Source organism: Petaurus breviceps, unplaced genomic scaffold (genome assembly GCF_028583685.1).
Source record: "Petaurus breviceps papuanus isolate PSGF00001 unplaced genomic scaffold, PetGlider_PUasm1.0 224, whole genome shotgun sequence".
Lineage (NCBI taxonomy): Eukaryota > Metazoa > Chordata > Mammalia > Diprotodontia > Petauridae > Petaurus > Petaurus breviceps.
Window position 1 is genome coordinate 9,604,139 of NW_027185887.1, and position 20,203 is coordinate 9,624,341.

Sequence of the window (20,203 nt, forward strand, 5' to 3'; positions counted from 1 at the left end):
GATGGATGGATGGATGGATGGATGGATGGATGGATGGATGGATGGATGGATGGAAGAATGGATGGATAACCAAGATACTCCAAAAGCTATCACTCCATATAAGACAACAAAATATTGCTTGACACTTTTTTTTTAATCTTCCAAGAAAGCAAGAATCCTTCTTTTTTCTAGTTGGCATGATGGGACTTTGGGATCATTTAAGACTATATAAACTTTTGAAATTAACCCCCTCACTACAAAGTATGACTTAAAAATACATCAATATTTCTCATGTAAGGGTCAGAATATGAATTAAGAAGTTAGTGCTTGGGACCCCTAATCACTTTACTACCAACATATGTCATATGAAAAATATTTTTCAAGGTTCTGTCATCAAAAATTGCATTCTCCAATGGCAAGACAAGGTTCTGTTCACAGGTGGTTTCCTATTGGCTCTTAGTTAGGGGTGGAGCTAATTTCTTCAGTGTGTCCTGTGGCTCCACCCCCATTCCATGCAAATGAGGCAATGGTCTGGTGGTAACATGTGATTGATCACATGGTTGATGACATCATCTCCCCACCCCCTGCTCATGATGTCATCACCAACTCAAACTCTCACGAGAGTTTATACAAATGCTACTTTAAGTGACAGACAAGTGAAGCTAAGTGCACTAGGAAGAGTAGTGGGTATTTTTTTTTCTTGAGAGGGAGATAGGAAACAGGTTGTTTCTTCTCACTCTTATTTTTGGACCTCTCATTCAGTTTTAGTTCAGGGGCCCAAGGTGATCTGTATGGAAGAACCAAGGTGTCCCAATACTGTCTTATTTCCTATTGGCTAACTTAACTGGCATGCAAATGAGGCCCTACGTCATTTCCTGAGGTAAATCGAGCGCCATTTTCTCTTTCAGTCTGTGGAGGGAGGAGGGGACACAGTATTGCTGATAGGGATGGGTTTGTGGTGAGGCGGTGAGGGGGTCCCTGCCTGCACAGGGGAAGCGTGGGGCATTGATGCCAAGGGTCCCGCCCGCGCTGCGGTTCTTGCACAGCCCCCCGGCGTTAGGTCGGGTGGAAGGAGAGCAGCCCATCTGCGGGAGGGGAGGGAAGAGTAGGGGAGGACAGGGAGAAGAGGAGGGGAGGCGGCTGGATGGTATTGTGAGGGGCGGAGGAGGAGGAGGCGGCTACGGCGGCGGGAGGAGGAGGAAAAGAGCTCCCTCTTCAGCGCTGAGCGGTAGGTACAGTGTGGTCGCCAGCAGCATCCCGCAGTAGCGCCCGCTGACCAGGCTGCACTGAGAGGAAAGAAAAGCCGCGCTCCGCACACTCAGTCAGGCAGACGCGCCGCCCGGTCGCGCGCGCGCGCCTCTGTCGGAGCAAGGCCCTCCCGCGCGCCTCCTTTCCTACCTCCCCGACGGAGGGGGCGGGGAGACGGGCCGGGCGGGTGCGTCCCAGCCCAGGGTGGGACGGGGGACAGTCTGACCGCCGGTGGTGGGCGCGAGCTGCCCGCCGCACGCCGGGATCTCCTCTGCCCGTAAATTGCCTCCTAGTCGGGGGGAAGTTAGTGTTCGCTGCATTTTCCCCTAGCCTCCTCCAGCGCGCTCCACTTCTGCCCCGGGCTAGAGGTGGCCGTATAGTGACCTCACGACCGGGCAATCCGGGGGACGTTCTCCAGACTGGCGGCCGGGCGGCACGCAGCTTTGTGGCCCCGGGGCCCAAGAATGTTCCACTCCCTTCGGTGCCCTTAACCCCCAGTGTCCGGCTTGGGGGAAGTCACGTGGGCCAGGGAGGCGTTGGAAAGGGGAAAGGGGAGATGGAAAAAATGATGCCCTGGGTCACCTGGGCTTTTGAGTGTTGCCCCGGGCGCGGTGCAGTTGGCAAACCGCATTCCTCGGTCGTCTTGGTTTCTCTGCACTCGAGGAGCAGGGGTTGTGGACTCGCCGAGCAAGACATAAATACCAAATAATAACATTTCTTCTGGGAACCATGGGCGATAGCAAGGTATAGAGGATTCAGTCCTGGCTCTCCAAACGATCCCTGAGAAGACTCAGATGGTTCGAGGTTCTAAAGACGCCTTTCCCGCTTTTTATTCGTTGAATTTGCTTGCTTTTTTTTTTTTCTATCCCCCGAGGAGAAAAGTTAACTCCGAAATCTTCGAGGACTATATGAAATTCTAGGTTCACTTTGTTATTGTTTTCTGTGGTGAATACCGAAACGTACTTGTTATGTAAATATGAAGTGACTTTTAAAATCTCGATTCCCACTTCTACTCCAACTGCACAGAATTTAAATGTTTTCCTTTGTTTCCATATCTTTGTTACTGTGTTTTAAAGCATGCTGTGAAACTTTAGGAAAACCCGTCGAGTGTCCCCGACGGCTAGCCCCCAAAATATAATTTCATTAGTATGAAATTAGTAATCCGAAGTACCCAAATATTAAACACGTTTTAGAGGAGACATTGCCTTTTAGTTTTAAATGCATTTGAGTATAAATGTCAATTTCAGTTTAATATCACTTGTTAATGATGCTTTTTACTTCATAAACGAATGTTAATTTTTATTTAAAACTTTATCCACTATCGGTATTCTTGGAAAAATAGAATGAAAAAGTTTTCTTGAAGGAAAAAAATAATGCAGTATAGGTAGTTCTGAATTTAGGAAATAATGTACTTAAATTGCCCTATTTTCGGAAGTCAAGTTCTGTTACTGAATGTTCTTCTAATAAACATTTTCTGAGTAAATTTGGAAATCTTACCTTGTTAGTTCTTTCAGAAGGCCTTTTCCACTTGTTTAGAATTTTCACCATTTAAGTGTGTGAAACTGACTTTAATTTGAAGTTAAGATGTACTTTCCTTGTACCTTGTGTAGTGCAAGTTATTTTTTCTTTATATAAAATGTAAGATTCATGTTCTGGTGTGTATATTAATGATCTGACAGCTGTGAGTTCATAAGATATAAAACTAGATAGGGAGCTTTTTTTTCCTGGAAAACCCCCTTGTATTACAGATGAAGAAACTTGCCCAAGTTACACAGAATAAACAGCAGGGATTCAGTTCTGTTTATCTTGTGGGAACTGGACTGGATTTCTCTTCACTGGAGGTTGGAGGGCCCTATTGTAAGAGAAATACTTGGTCACTTCTGTGTTGAGGAAATGACTTCTCAGGTTGCCTTGCAGTTCTTCAATTCCATAGGTATTCAAAATTCTCAATACTTATAATTATGCGGATCATTTAGATTGGTTTACGAAATGATTTTCTTCTAAAGTGAACTTTCAAGGCCTCATGCAGTCTAGAAGATTTTCACTAGAGTTAAAGCTTGTGAGGAAAAAGTGTTTGATTTTTGCTGGTATTGTTAGTGCTTTTACCTGAAATTACTGGTTTGGGTCATTTACATGAGAACTAATGATAAATTTATATAGGGTGGTTACCAGATTGATGATTTGTTCTTGTCAACTCATTGCTGAAATACTGGTTTTGATTATGATCGAACACCTATAATGTTTAGAGAACAGTCCAGAGAATATTGAATCATTTGAATGTACAGTGTAAATAGATTTTGAATGCTCGTAGGAGACATTGTGTAGAAAACCTTTATCTTAATATTATCTTGTGTGATTAGTGCCTGAAAACAATAAAAGTTGATTGTTAGGGAGGGATTCCTTGATGTGAGTTTTTAGTATGAGAACTGGGGTAATAACCCCAATTTGACTCCTATATTTTCCCTCTCTTATTTTTCTAAAAACAGATTAGGATACTCAGGTCTAGAAATACTTAATACTAAGGCTTAACCAAGATCTAGTAAATAACAGTGAGGATTGAATGATTCTTCTGACTCCCAGTCCAGTGCTTATTTTTCCATTTCAGTGCAATATTTACTTAATAAATTCATCAATTTAATCATTGAAATCATTATGATCCTCTTTTTTTTTAATGTGTCATCTTTCACATTGGGAGATGATGGAGACTAGAATTATATGTTTAGCACCCTTAGGGTCTGCTAAGAACAGGTCTCCATCTCATTTCATCTCTATCCATTCATCTCATGACCATTGTATTTCATGATAAGTTGCCTTGTAATTTACTCAATCATGATGGCAATTTGGAGATGATATACACTAGATCAGGAATTCTTTTTTTTTTTTTTGCTTGGCAATTGGAGTTAAGTGACTTGCCCAAGGTCACATGGCTAGTAAGTGTGTCCATTGTCTGAGGGTGGATTTGAACTCAGGTCTTCCTGACTCCAGGGCCTATGCTCTATTGACTGGGCCTCCTAGCCGACCAGATCAGGAATTCTTAATGTTTTTTTGTGTCATGGACCTCTTTTGCAATTTGGTGAAACCTGTATACTGCTTCTCAGACTAATGTTTCTAAGTGCATAAAAATAAAATACAAGGTTATGAACCAGTTGTGTAGTTATTAAAATATTATAAAAGTCAGTATGTGGAACCTGGGTTAAGAATCCCTGAAATTGGTGAAGGAAGGTTGGGTAAATTGTTAATTTTCTGGGTGGTATATACTGAAAGTTGCTTCAGAAATTCCTCTCTTTGTTGATGGGTAGGAGAAATGTTTTCATTCAGTATGTAAGTGATTTGCCAGGCCTTTACTGGTTTAATTTTTTTCCAATCTTGTTCCTGTTTGATTTTATATTTTTGAAAGGCAGTATCTGCCTTAGGTCCAGAACACAGATACTGTATGAATTTTTATCTTGCCATCTACCAATCAGATGACCCAAAAGCCATAGTGCAGCACACACATGCATTCAGTGAATGCACATGTGCACTCACACACATCATCTGCCTATACATACAAAGTACCTGTGATTTGACTGCTTTATAAATTATAGTCTTAGAGTTTACTGAGGCAATGCCCATGGGCAAAATATGACAGTTGACAGAAGGGAAGAAAGAAAAATTTGGAGCATAGTAGTTTGGGATTGTTAGTAAGCAACCTTGTTCATTTCCATACCCTGGCTCAAAGGACACCATATCATAGGACAGTCTACTAATGTTCATGTTAATGAACCCAAGACATCAAGTAAAGATTACATTATGTTCTGTATATAGGCTTTTTAAGAAAGAAAATTTATGAAATATATTTTAGAAAGATTTGATCAATAAATTGGCTAAAGTGGTGTTTAGATGCTTTACGGAGTATAAGTATTAGTATCTGGAAAATTTAATTCTATGTAGAATAGCTCTTAATCTGATAAGATAAATGAGATGTTGTATGTCTTAAAACCCAGGAAGCAGAGGTAGGGAAGAACATCAGCTGTGTATCAGATCCAGCTCCCAAGAAAAGAACCCCAGGTGTGAGCATAATAATATAAACATTCTACTAACAAATTGGCTAGGTCATATTAATGAGTGCTTGAATAGAATCTAAGTTGATACTGAATATTTTTCATAGCTCCAGTAAAATGGCATTTCTTTCCCATTTTAACCCATCTGCAGTTCGAGAATGCACTTGCTTTACAACTGGATAAGATATAGTTGGAAACACTTATGGTTAATGCCTCTTGAAAGCTGATCTCCTGACTTTTTTAGTCATACTTTATATAGCTGTAGAACATTTTTTTAATTTGTAATCTTGATCAAGTCACTTTACCTTTATGGAATCTGTAAAATAAAAAAATTGAAGTATATATTTCTAAAATGAGATATTATTTCTAAACTACTTTGTGTAAACCTTAAGCTTTACAAATGCTAGATATTGTTATTGCCTCCTATCCAGTTATAAAATATATGTGTGTATATATATATATATATTATTTTTTTTTTTACAAAAGGAACTATGTACTTTAAAAAAAATTTTTCTGGTGTTATTTATGTCCATTGCTCTTAGTTTTCTGAGGATTTGAAAATATAAGAAAAATCATTTATATTTAAAAATTACTAATTATTCTCCATGTTCATGGGAAATACCTGCTAAATTGAATAGAACCTTTGAGCAAGCTACTTGAAAATTATTCTTAAATGGCCCTTAAAATATGTAGTTTTCTATTTCAGGTTTTTTTTTTCCCCTTTTTGGAGGGCAGTTGGGGTTAAGTGACTTGCCCAAGGTCACACAGCTAGTGTTAAGTGTCTGAGGCCAGACCGGTGCTCTATTTACTGCACCACCTAGCTGCCCTATTTCAGTTTATTTTTAAAGATTCTTTGCAGTTTTTATATAGCCAGGTAAGCATTTTTTAGTATTTGTGTGACCCAGCACAAGTCACTTAACCTATGTGTGCCTCAGTTTCCCCTTCTGTAAAATGAGGATAATCAATGAACCTACCTCTTACAGTCAGTGTGAGGATCAAATACATAATGTATGTAAAACACTTTGCAAAATAAATACAAAACACTTTTGTAAACCTTAAAGCACTATGTGAATGTAACTATTAAGAAAATCCTCTAGGGCTAGAAAGCTTCTACTTGTAAAAGTTAAAACCATATTATTTTAGTATGTTCCACATATAAACCTATGTCATCTAAAACTTGTTAACAGTTCTATTGTACTTAGTAGAATAGGTGTTTCTTGAAAAGCTGAAGTGAACTTCTACTAATGAATTTGTGTATGATTTTAACCTTAAATTTATATATAGTCTTTAGAGAGTTTTCAAGTATATTTTTGGGCTTTTGGACTTACTATAAACCTGTGAGGGAGGTAGGACGGTTGTTGTGATTTGTCAGATGAGGAAAGTAAAATTGCTTGCCTAAGGCCATACAACTAAACTAGTGACAGAACAAAGTCAAGGTCTTTTCACTACCATATCTTTATGCTTTCAATGAACTTCCTTTCAGTCAGTCAGCAAGCATTTATCAAGTGCTTACTGTGTTCCAGGTGCTGGGGATAGAAAGAGAAAATGACTGCTCCTGCTATCAAGGAGCTTCTATTCTTCCTGTGGAGACAACATGTACACATATAAATATATACAAACTTTATACAAGGTAATTTGGCGTGGGTTTTGGAACATATTAGCAGCTTAGGGAATAAGGAAAGCTTTATGTAAGATTTGATATTTGACCTGAGTTTTAAGGAAAAGATCAGAGGAGAAGCATTTAGCTATGTTGCCTAGCATGTAGTAGGCACTATATACATTCTTATTCTTTTCCCTTTTGCCTGAGAGGTAGAGATTATGGACTATTCTAGACATGGGAGATAAAAGATAAACTGAAGGCATAGAGACTAGAGATGAAGAACAGCAGGAAGGACATTGTGGATGGAGTGTAGACAACATGAAGTAAAGTGTTAAAAGGTTAAAAGGGTAGATTGGAGCCAGGTTGTGAATGCTACTATATATTCCAAACAGAGGAGTCTTTATTTAATTTAGAGAGAATTGAGAACCACTGGAATTTATTGAACACAACAGTAATATAGTCAGACCTGTCCTTCAGAAATATCTGAAGTGGAGAATGAATTGAAGAGGGAAGAGTCTTAACATAAGACCAGTTAGGAAGCTGTTGTAATAGTTGTCATTTATTAAGTGCTGCTATGTAGTAGGCACTGGAGATTCTAAGGAACATAGAAGACAGTCCCTGCCTTCAAGGAACTCACTGTCTAGTGGGGGAAGACAGTATGCAACAAGTATATGAATAAGAATATTCAGGATTAAGTTAGAAATAATCAATTGAGGGAAGCCATTAGGATTGGGAGGGATCCAGAAAGGCTTCCTGTGGAAGGTGGAATTTTGGCTGACACTTGAGGAAAGCCAGGAGGCAGAGAAGTAGAGGGAGAACATTCTAGGCATGCAGGGCAGACAATGAAAATGCCTAAAGTTGGGAGATGAAAGAACAGGAAGGCAGTGTCATTGTGTTACACAGAGTGTGCTGGAGGGAGAGTAATGTAAGGTATGAGGAGACCAGTCATGAATTGCTTGAATGACAGACAGGATTTTATATTTGATCCTGGAGGAGATGGGGAATCCCTGGAGATTATTGAGTGGGGGGAGAGATAGCATGGTCAGATCTGTGTAAGGAGATCACTTTGACAGCTGAGGGTGGAGGGTTGACTGGAGTGAGGAAGAGACTTATGGCAGGGATACCAACCAGCAGGCTATTGCATAGCCCAGGTTTGAAATGATGAGGGCTTGTACTACAGTGGTGGCAGTGTCAGAAGAGAGGAAGTTTTTGTGAAAAATGTTACAAATATAAAATCAGCAGACCTTGGCGGGTGAGAGATTATGAGTGCTAGAACTATTGCAGAGGAGATAGGTAGAAGGGATGTTTTATAGGTAGAATAAACATGACTAGGCAATAGCTTGGATGAAGGGAAGAGTAAGCAATTGAAGATGCCTTGGAGATTGGAAATATGGGCAAATAGAAAGATGGAGGTCCCTTTGACAGAAATAAGATAGTATGTTCTCTTTTGGACATACTGAGTATATAAGATGTCTGTGGGATGGTCTGATTTTAAAAGTCTAGCAATCAGTTGGTGTTTTTGTATCTATATGTAGTATATAGATATACACATATTCTGTGTGTATGTCTATCTGTGTCTGTAATCACGAGGTCACTGAGAGTGTAGAGAGCTGAGAATTGTGCTGAGGAGTGGAGTTTTGGCAGAGATCCACAGTGGCACTATATGGATGATGATTAGAGGAGACTGAGAAGGCAACAGTGAGAACCAAGGTAGAAAATGTCATAAACAGCTAGAAAGGAGAGGCTCTAGAGGATGGTCATTAATATCATGCTGCAGTGGCTAAGAAAGATGAAAGTTGTCAGTGATCATTGGTAACTTTTTGTGGAGCTTTTTCAGTTGAGTAAAATAAGAAGCCAAATTGACAGGACTAAAGAAGCTAAAGCTAGTAAGAGGAAAGGAAGTGAAAATAAGTGGAGACACCTTTTTTTCTGTGAATTTTCTGTAGAAGAAAGGAGAATTAGAGGATTATAGTTTGAGGGGATGGTAGTATTAAATGAGGATTTTGGCTTCTGTTTATGATAGAAGTTTTCACCTGGATTTATTTTTTTTAATTATTTTTACTGATGTCTGTTTATATCACATACATGGTAAGCCTATATGCCCTTCCCTTTCTTCTCCAAGGAACCATCCCTGGAAACAAAGACTAAAGGGGGAGGAAACAAAAGTTCAGCAAAAATAACCAGTGCATCAACAGTTTGATGGTATAAGCATCTGCCAGCAGTTCTCAAACTTCTTTTTGATCTCAGGACCCTTTTATACACTACAAAGTTATTGAGGACACCAAAGAACTGTCTATATGAATTATATCCAAGGGTGTTCTGGTAACATCTAGCTCTCCTGAGGAGAGAAAAACTTACAGCTAACACAGTTTAATTTGAATCATTAACATTTTCTAATTGTTTAGACAATCAACAAAACAATTGATCAACCCATGAGTAGTCATGTTTACTGAATTCTGAGATAAATTCTCACACTGAAAATTTTATCCTGGTTCAGGCTGGCTCCAGCATACCTCTGGTTATATCTATTGATATTTACCATTTATTTAGAATTGAAACTTAAAAAATTTAGTTTGTTGTGATAAATTGTTTTGACTTACAATTATGAAGAAAATCTAGTCTCACACAGTTGAAAAAAAGAGGTGTAATTTAAGAAGCATATAATGTGTTAGTATTGTTATGAAAATAATTTTGATCTCTAGTACTCCCCTGAAATAGTTTGGGGGAAGGCCCGAGAATATATAGACTGTACTTTGAGAACTTCTGGTATATGCAGTCTTCCACACCTGTAAGTCCTCCACTTCTGCAATGAAGGAAGGGAGTTGTAGTTTGACAATTCTCTTTCATGAAGTCTGGCTTTTAAACTTAAACAGTATGCAGTTTTGTTTTTTGTTCTTATATTGTTATAATTAATGTGTATATTGTTATTTTGGCTCTACATTCTGAATCTGTTCATATGTCTTCCTAGGTTCTTTAAATTCTTATTCATAGTTTCTTATATATTTGTAAACCATATGTCACATGTTTATTCATTCCATATTCAGTGGGCATTTACTTTTTTATCAGTGATTTCCTACTACAAAAAGTGCTGCTATGATTATTTTGATGTATCAGGGATCTTTCTGTCTTTACCTCTTTGGGCTATATGCATAGCAATGGGATCTCTTGAATCAAAGGGTGTAGACATTTCAAAATTCATAAATTCATTGCTTTCCAGCATGGTTGGACCAGTTCACAGCTCCATCTACAGTGTAGTAGTATGCCTACAATATGACATTTTTTTAAATTTAAGTTTTAAAAACTTATAAATATATAGCTTTTCTACTTCAGAATAGACAAAGTACAGATATTATACCAAAATGTTAATTATACTTCACACTGTTCTTTTGGTGAGGGTTGGATCCTATTCATCCAGAGTCCACCTGTATTGAAGACTGATTGTAAAAAGCATTACCCTTCATTATGGTGTAAGATCTCATAATAGGTTATAAGAATTTGAAGTAGAAGTTTCTTTAATACTACTTTTATTTTTATTTTTTGGTAATGCCCAGTTAATCTTTCCTGCTCATAACTTTTGATATTATTGCCACAAATGGAAGTTTATTTTATTTATCTTTTAAGAGATATAAACCTCAATAAGCAGCTGGGGAAATGTTTTAAAATTTTAATTGCAGAGAAGTAAAATTTCTTAGTAATTAATGTGCTTATTATTTCCCCATTTTTTTTTCTTTTGTTTTAGGAAAGTCACAATGTTTCAAATTCCTGTTGAAAATCTTGACAATATTAGGAAGGTTCGGAAAAAAGTGAAGGGCATTCTTGTGGATATTGGCCTTGATAGCTGCAAGGAATTATTAAAGGTAAGAGGGAACAAATAACTACAGTTTGAATAAAAGTGACTTAAATCTTGTCACACTAAATTAAAGCTTCAAATTTAGCAGATTTCACTTTATTGATATTATTTGCCTCAAGAGAAAGAACTATTTAATTCTATTTTTCAAGATTCAAAATAACTCAGGCATGTTATAGGGAATTTATGATTTATGATACATGTATTACATATCTTCATATTGGGTTTTGAAAAGATGTGGAATAAACTGATATCTTAAATTTAGTTTCTTAGTATAAAGTCTTACCCTGTGGTCTTATTTCTTTACATATAGTCAACAAGGAAAAGTTAAACTTAGACTGCTACTTGTCTTTGTTGTAGCAGTGAATTCTTTGTAAGTAGCCTTGAGTATTTGTAACCATAAATGATATTAGAGATAGGTACTTAAATTGATTTTTTAAGTTTAAGTGTTATGAACTTAACTTTATGAGAATGGGGACAGTGTCATTTTTATCTTTATATTTCCAGAATCTCAAAGACCTGCATGTAGTTAGTACTTAATAAATACTTTAAGAATTGAGTTCCAAATCTTTTGAATGCCTAGACTGTTCTTAGTGTTAGAGTGGCTTACATGCAGTTCATGCTCAATAAATAGGAATTACTTAATTTAAGTCATTAGTACTTTAAGGATTTGTGATGTCATGGATGTGATTACTCCACATAAATCACATTAAAATTTTCTCTGATAACTAATTTCCTTTTTTTTTTTTCTTTGCCTTTTTGGAGGGCAGTTAGGGTTAAGTAACTTGCCCAAGGTCACATGACTAGTTTTTTTGTGTTAAGTGTCTGAGGCCGGATCTGAACTCAGGCCTCCTGACTCCGGGGCCGGTGCTTTACTCACTGCACCACCTAGCCTCCCCAGCTAATTTCCTTCTAATCAATTTTTTCAGGCATAGTTGATAAAAATGTAGAAACAATAATTACCTAATGTCTTTAGACTATCTTGGCTGCTTATATTTGTGTTTGACAGACATTTTTCAAATCTTCATTCTAGGGACTTGCTGTCAGTTGTGTTTTGTAGCTCAGCCTTTATTATTAGATGATATTGTTAGCTAAATAAAATCCCCCATACCTACACATCGAGTTCCTATCTCTAACCTAGGGAATGGAGAGTCAATTTGTAGGCTCCTGTTAACATTGGATAAAGCTCTTTACATATTACTGGTGTAGAGGATATGGGAATTTGTCCCTCGGAAATGGCTCCCAGGGTAGGATAGTTCTGTGCGTTCTAGGTATTCTTTGAAATACAAGAGCACACTGTCTTTGTAGTCAAATGACTCTCAACCCATCTGCCTGCCACTTGAGTGACTTTGGACCAATACTTAAATCTCTTCAGGTCTCTATTACCTCATCTTTTTAATAAGCAGGTTGGATTTGATATCCTCAGTTTCCTTCTAGCTAGTTATGTTTATGTCTAAAATGATATTTGACTAAGAAGTAAGTTTTTTCAACTTAGAGGCTCTGATTCAGTTTTATCTATGTTGTAAAGAAAAGTAGTATGAAGGAGAGAGTATTAATTAATAGTCAAATTATATTAATAATTTATATTATGTAGTCAAATTATATTAATAAATTGACAATTAATAGTCAAAATTGATTTTTGATCAAAGCTCCAAAAATATTGACTGAGGAAATATTTATATTTATCTGCATCCTAAAGGAAACCTCTAAGTAGAAATAATTTTGTTTTATTGCCCAAAAATTTGACTTTGAACTTTGAAAAATTCAACTACTGGATCTTAATGAGAAAAATATATGTGTGTAGACTCCTGTTCATAGACATTTTTAAAAACTTGTAGTTGGAGGTATATACTTCCATGTTAAGATGGATATTGACATCTAAAATAGGTTCTATAGAAACTATTGCAAGTGTTGACTTTAAAGATAGAGGATTTTGTTGAAGAGAAGTTAGAGGTGTCATCTGTCTAATAATTCCTACTGTTTAGAGGCAGTAGTGAAGTGGGTTCATATTGAAATGCTTTAATGATATTTCTAAATCCTTTTTTAAAACCCACTTGTGAATTGTTCATGTTTTATGCATAAGCAACATAAAAGTTTCCTATTTGACCTTCAGATAGAGATGAATGAAATATTTCTTGGCAAATAAGGTAGAAATAGAGGTAGCCCATAGAAAGTTAACCATTAACAGTAGAAGAATGTTTTTGTACTTATGTGCATCTTATACACATGTGCATATATAATGTTTACAGGGGCTGGTGAATTGTTAAACTAAAGACATTAATTAATTTTTCCCTTACCTAGATTTAATAATTATAATCTCAATCCAATATCTATCAGTACAGATTATAATCTTTCTGCAACTTTTTATTCTGTGAGGCTTTTTTATTGTTTTTTTACCATTTCTGTCCATGAATTCTCCACCATAAGCCAATTGGGGGAGAAAGGGAAGTTTCTTGCAAGTTTATTGATATATTTTTTTTTTTGCTTCCAGTGAAAGAAAGCAAGTGGCTAGCTTTCCATCAGCTATTCTTTGTTTTTGCTACATGACTGACCAACTTTATTTTCCAATTGTGCATTTCTCTGATGATAGTCTTTTATACTATTTCTCCTTCATTGGTATAGTAAAACATAGGACTTGGAGTCAGGAGAGACCTAGATACTTATGTGGTAGGGGTGATGTCATGATCATGAAGATGGTTTCCCTGAGGAGAGATTATCCATTGTGCTCTGGCTGGCCTAACCCCTGTGATTTCCCCAAATGCAGAAAACTCTGACTGCATAATTTGTGATAGTGGGGGACTGACTGCATGTTTGTGCTCTCCCCTGTTGAAAAAAAAAAAAAAACAAGAAAACCAAAAGAAGGGAGAGACCTAGGTTTGAATTCTAGCATTGTCACTATGGGCATATCACTAAACCTTTGAGCTATGGTTTTGATATTAGTAAAATAAGTTACCTCACCGGTTTTTCTATTGTGTTGGGAATCAAATGAGATAAGGCTACAAAGTAATTTACAGAAGTTTTATAGAAAATCAGTTAGTCTTTCCTTGACATTATTGATTTTTGACTCTTTTAGTACTCAAATTGCCATTACCAGTTTGATAAAAGAGGATAAGAAAAGAAATTCAGTCGCATGGATAATAATGGTTTATATGGATAATAATAATAATTTTTTTAAGAACTGTTTTATTTTAAAATTTTGAATTAATTTTCTAGCATATTGCCTTGGTTTTTCATTATGGTTTGGAATTAATCTTGGTTTGGTTTTTTTTTGCAAGCTTTACTAAGATTAAACAGGCTCTATAAAGTTGAAGCCTTAAATGCTTTGAGTATGGGTCTAGTGATAAATTATGTATGCCTTCCTCTAAGGATCATAGGTTTAAAACTGGAAAGGAGTTTGGGTTTCATTTAGTCTTAACCTCTCTCTTTTTTTAACCTTTCTTTTTTGCTTTTTGGAGGGGAAAGGAAGGGCGATTTAGGGTTAAGTGACTTGCCCAAGGTCACTTGGCTAGCTTTTGTGTTAAGTGACTGAGATTAGATTTGAACTCAGGTCTTCCCTGATTCCGGGCCGTTGCTCTATTCACTGCGCCACCTAGCTGCCCCAACCTCTCATTTTTTACAGTATAATACTGGGGAATTTCTTCTGGATCTCTTGACATTATGTGGGAACCAGTGAAACATGAATTGCATCTCTTATCTATCCCTTCCTCCAACTATATAACTGGCCTATTATCCAGTCTTAAATCCTCAATACCATAATTAACTCAGTAACTTTGCTGAAATTGGTCCTTTATTTTAGCTAAATAGGAGAGTAGTGGTGGTGTCGCCAAAAAAAAAAAGAGAAGGAAGAGTCTGAAACATTTTTTTAAATGCATAGAGATAACTGAGGCTTAGAGGTCATAGTTGTCCAAGATCTTGCAAGCAATAAGTGGCAAAGCCATGATTTAAAGTCATATTTTCAAGACTCCCAATCTAGTATTCCTTTCACTGTCATTCTCTAGTTTGGAGTGGGTTATTAACCAGAAGTTTGTCCTTAGCCCTTTTTTGTTTCTTTTGTTTTGAATTTCTTTCCTAAGGTATAGAAAGGGTTGTTCTGATCTAGACCACTTGGTTGAACCAGTTCAGCTTTACACTGTTCAGTACTCTTGAATCCCTTGCCTCCTTGTCTTGTCTATAGCCAGTCACATCTTTCTAAATCCCAACTTTCAGCCTCCTTTATTCCTATTTGTTTGTTTTTTTTTGGTCTTTATTAATTTGTTTAATTTTAGTTTACAAGATTCATTACCATAATTGCTTGAGTTTCAATTTTTCTGTCCCTCTCCGCCCCCCCCCCCAATGGAGGCATACAATCAAGTATAGTATCTGCAAATACTTTCACATTAGGCATTAGTCAGGTTATAGAGAAGGATTTTATCAGATGGGATGAAGAATGGGAAAGAGGAAACAAAACCAAAGAAGAAAAAGAAAAAGGGCAGGTAGTTTGCCTCGATCTGGGTTCAAACTGCTTTTCTCTGGATGTAAACATATCTCTCCATCATGAGTCTTTTGGGATTGACATATGACTCTGGATTGCTGAGAAGAGTCCAGTTTATCAAAGTTGGTCATCACATACGTTGTGTCTGTAATTGTGTACAAATTCCTCATGGCTCTACTCTTCTCACTGCATCAGATCGTATAAGCCTTTCCAGGTGAATATGAAGTCCATCTGCTCCTCGTTTCTTATTGCACAATAGTATTCCATAACATGCATATAACACAACTTGTTCAGCCATTCCCCAATTGATGGGCACCCCCTTAATTTCCAATTCTTTGCTACCACAAAAAGAGCTGCTATAAATATTTATGTACATATGAGTCTTTTTCCCACTTCTATGATCTCTTTGGGATACAACCCTAGAAGTGGTATTGCTGGGTCAAAAGGTATAAAATTATTTATAGCCCTTTGGGCATAATTCCAGATTACTTTCCAGAATGATTGGATTAGTTCACAACTCCACCAGCAATGCATTAGTGCCTGTTCATTTGTTTTTAAATGGAGCTGGAGAAAATCAGGAATTGGTGCTCATTGGTTTATGTAGCATCTGATAGTAACTTGGCCTGCAGTGCAGCAAGATACTCATTCTGGGACCAGTGATTGAAGCATGCTACCCATCTCCTGACAAGAGAGATGCAAAATAAGAAATTTCTTTTTTGACATTTCCAGTGTGTAAATTTGCTTTGGTGACTGGTTTTTGGTTACAAGGATTTTGGTTTTCTTTTTTTCAATTGTGAGTGAGATTTGTGAGTAAATAGGAGACTAATGGTGGTGTCGCCAAAAAAAAGAGAAGGAAGAGTGAAGCATTTTTTTTTTTAAAGCAATAGGGGTTATGTAACTTGCTCAAGGTTACACGGCCAGTTATTTCTGGGTGGGTGCTAAGTGTCTGATCCCGGGATTCGATCTCCAAGTCTTCTCAACACTGGAGCCAGTGCTCTTACTCGCTGTGCTACCTGGCCGCCCCTGAAGCATTTTTTAAAATGCATAGAGAATAAGAGAAGGAAATTAAGAAGAAAACATCAGTAAGCAGTGGAGAGCTTTGAAGGTAATAGTGAATTAATATTAAATGTTTTTTAAAAGTAAGGAGGATATAATAGAAATTTATGTTTTCATATAATAAGCCTCTTTGTTTCTGTCCTACTTTGTTTATTAGGAAAATGTTCTTTTTTTAAAAAAAAGTTTAAAACAGATTTCTTATGAAAAGGAGGATTTTTGCTTTAATAGTTTGGAACCATTGTCAATTGTAATTAATCTGAGTTTTGTTATCCTTTAGTATTTTGTGCATTGACTTTGTTGTAGTCATGATGTTTATATTTCTTTTGGGTCTGCTTTTTTTTTACTCCATACATATATAATAAATCTTATATTTTAAAAAATTCTTCATATTTGCCATTTCTCTTGGTGTAGTTAATTCAGAATGTCAGAGTTGGAAGAAATCCCAGAAATCAATTAGTCCAACCCATACTTGACTTGATAAATAATCATCTACCAAAAATAAAAAGTAGAAAAGTAACCATTCAGTCTTTCTTTAAAGATCTCTAGTAAATGAAAACTCACTACCTCCTGAGGCAGGCAGCCAGTTGCAGTTTTTAATAGCCTTAAATTTGTAAGTTTTAACAGCAAGTCTAAATCTACTTCTCTGTAACCTTTACCTAGTTCTACCTTATGGAAGGTATGAGGTGGGGCAAACGAAACAAGTCTAAACCCTTGGAGTGACAGTTTTTTAAATACTAGCAAACTACCATCATATCTCTTTCCCTTCCACCCTGCCCTCAAATCTACTATTTCCTTTAATGGGAACTTTGTGGACTACTTTCTGTTCTTTGATCTCCTACCTCCTATTCAAGTAGGGCATCATTACCCATGTCTGGAAGGGACATTATGCACCTCTGCTTGATGAAATCGTTCCATTTCTTCAAGACTGAATTTTAGTGCCATCTCTCCTATGAACCCTTTTCTCACTCCCTTTTTTCCATCCTGCAGTCTCTTTTCTCTTTGTTGAACTGCTTCCATGCACTGATTACGTTCTACCACATTTTGGTTGTTGCTTAGTCTTGACTTGATTTACCTTATTGCGATCCTTGAGTGTGTTGTTCTTTGGTCTCTGCTTTCTCACATGTATCATTTTGCTCAGATCTTTCTGTGTTAGTTTGATTTTTCATATTTGTTTTTTCTAATGCACAGTAATAATCCACTATGTTCATATGCCACAATTCACTCAGTTATTCTCCAATTATTGGGCATATATTTTGTTTGCGTATCTTTCAGGAATACATTTTGTTTTGATACGTCACTTCCCAATAAACAAGTCCTCCCTCCATAGTTCCTTCTCATAAAAAGCATGTAAGCATAACCCTTTAACTTATGATTATGATTTGCCGTACGTGTTACATTTGACTCTTAGATTTAGTATTTCTTAGCAGAAGGGGAGTATGCTTTACTTGCTCATCTGGAATGAAGATTGGCTAGTATATTTGACCTGAATTCACTTGCCTTTTGGTGATATCTTCATTTACATTATTGTTATTGGGCTTATTGTTCTTTGACCCAATATCAGTTCATAAAATATTACCATAGTTCTCTGATTCTTATTTTTGAAATTCCTTATGAGTTCAGTAATATTCCATTACATTCATATACCACAAATTTTTCAGCCATTTTCTAGTTAGTTTTTTAAGCTTCTTTTTACAAATGCTTTTTTAACTTCTGATTTACATCATTCATTTCTGCCAAATTTTGAGTTAAAAATTTTCTCCCCGTTTTTCCCCTACCCACCACCCCAAAATAGCAGTCAGGATATCCCTTCCTCCAATCTGCTGTCTCCCATATTTTCTCCCATACCCCTTTTGACTTTTCCAGTGGATCTCTATGCCTCAGTGCCTGTATATCTTATTTCCCAATTACATGTAAAATAGTATTAATAATAGTGTGTGTGTGTGTGTGTGTGTGTATTATATATATATTTGAATATTTGATTTTAAAACTTTGAATTCCAGATTCATTCCCTTCCTCCCTTGTCACCCACCCTTACTGAGAAGATAAGCAGTTCAGTATAGGTTGTACATGTGTGGCTAATGCAAAACATAGCAGATATATTGTAAAAGACTGACTATATTTCCCTCCCTCCCATCCCACCTCCCACTTGTTCTATTCTCTGCTTTGATCCTGTCCCTTTTCAAAAATGGATGCTTCCAACTTCCTTCCCCCCCCAGCCTGCCCTCCCTTCCATCATTCCCCCTCTCATCCCCTCCTCCCTCCCCCGCTCCTGGAGGGTGAGATACCCTATTTAGTGTGTATTTCATTCCCTTCTCAAGCCAAATTCAATGGGAATAAGGTTGACCCATTCCCTTTTGCCTTCCTATTCTTCCGCTCCATTGTAACCTTTTTCCCTTGCTTCTTCTATATGAGATAGTTTACCCCATTCTGTCTCTCCCCATCTCCTCTCATTATATTCCTCTCTCACCTCTAAATCTCACCTTTTAAGTATCATCCCTTCCTGTTAAATTGGTCCTGTGCCCTCTATGTGTATCTGTAAACATATGTGAATGGGTTTATATATGTATTCATATGCCCATATACCCTCATATATAGACATATATATATATATTTCTTTTTTTTTTTTTTTTTTTTAACAATCGGGGTTAAGTAACTTGCTCAAGGTTACACGGCCAGTTATTTCTGGGTGTGGTGCTAAGTATCTAAGCCCAGATTTGATCCCCAGGTCATCCCGACACTGGAGCAGGTGATCTTACTCGCTGAGCCACCTGGCCACCCCTTATGTGTGTGTGTGTGTGTGTGTGTATACACATATATATATTCATTCCCTTCAACTACTGAGAAAAGTTTCATCAGTTACAATTATTGTTTTTCCATGTAGGAATGTTTATAGTTCGACTTTGATAAGTTCCTTATGATTTCTTTTCTTTTCCCTGTTTACCTTCTCATGCTTCTCTTGCTTCTTGTATCTGAATGTCAAATTTTCTATTCAACTCTGGGTTGTTTTTTTTTTTTTCAGCAAGAATGCTTGAAGTCCTCTATTCCACTGAATGACCATATTTCCCCCTGAAACATGATACTCAGTTTTGCTGGGTAGGTGACTCTTGGTTTTAATCCCAGCTTCTTTGCCCTCCGGAATATCATATTTCAAGCCCTTCGATCCCTCAGTGTAGAAGCTTCCAGATCCTGAGTTATCCTGATTGTGTTTCCACAATATTCAAATTGTTTCTTCCTGGCTGCTTGTAATATTCTCTCCTTGATCTGGGAATTTTGGAACCTGGCTGTAATATTCCTAGGAGTTTTCTTTTTGGGATCTTTTTCAGGAGGTGATCGGTGGATTCTTTCAACCTCTATTTTGCCCTCTGGTTCTAAAACATCAGGGTAGTTTTCCTTGAGAATTTCTTGGAGGATGATTTCTAGGTTCTTTCTTTGATCATGGCTTTCAGGTAGTCCCATAATTTTTAAATTATCTCTCCTGGATCTATTTTCCAAGTCAGTGGTTTTTCCAGTGAGATATTTCACACTGTCTTCTATTCTTTCATTTGTTTGGATCTGTTTAACAGCATCTTGATTTCTCATAAAGTCACTAGCTTCCATTTGCTCCAATCTAATTCTGAAGCAATGATTCTCCTCATTGAGCTTTTGAGATTCTTTTTCCATCTGGCAAATTCAGCTTTTTAAGGCATTCTTCTCCTCATTGCCGTTTTGAGACTCTTTTGCCATTTGAGATAGTCTATTTTTTAAGTAAGTATTTTCCTCAGTCAGGCTGTTGACTCTCATTTCGTAATTTTCTTGCATTGTTCTCATTTCTCTTCCCAATTTTTCCTCCACTTCTCTTATCTGCTTCTTAAAGTCCTTTATGGCCTGTAACCAGCTTGTATTTTCCTTGGAAGCTTTTGGTGCAGGAGTTCTGACTTCACTGTCTTCCTCCTCTTCCATGCTTTGCTCCTTTTTGTCCCCCA

The 20,203-nt window shown here is 37.0% G+C and overlaps 1 protein-coding gene and 1 non-coding gene across 4 annotated transcripts in view; both read left to right on the forward strand.

The window, feature by feature from the left end:
• Positions 1-601: 601 nt before the first annotated feature.
• Positions 602-20,203, forward strand: part of ADNP2 (ADNP homeobox 2) — a 58,014-nt gene continuing 38,412 nt past the window's right edge. The window contains exons 1-3 of one of the 3 annotated variants that reach the window (XM_069095030.1): positions 873-1,207; positions 6,791-6,897; positions 10,607-10,724. In XM_069095030.1, coding sequence (XP_068951131.1) covers positions 10,617-10,724 — 108 coding nt within the window. In that variant the 5' untranslated portion in view covers positions 873-1,207; positions 6,791-6,897; positions 10,607-10,616. The other 2 variants (XM_069095029.1, XM_069095028.1) reach the window with 2 other exon arrangements.
• LOC138166562 (U1 spliceosomal RNA) lies at positions 13,371-13,540 on the forward strand. Its single transcript, XR_011169634.1, has one exon. It is a non-coding gene; the product is annotated as a U1 spliceosomal RNA (small nuclear RNA).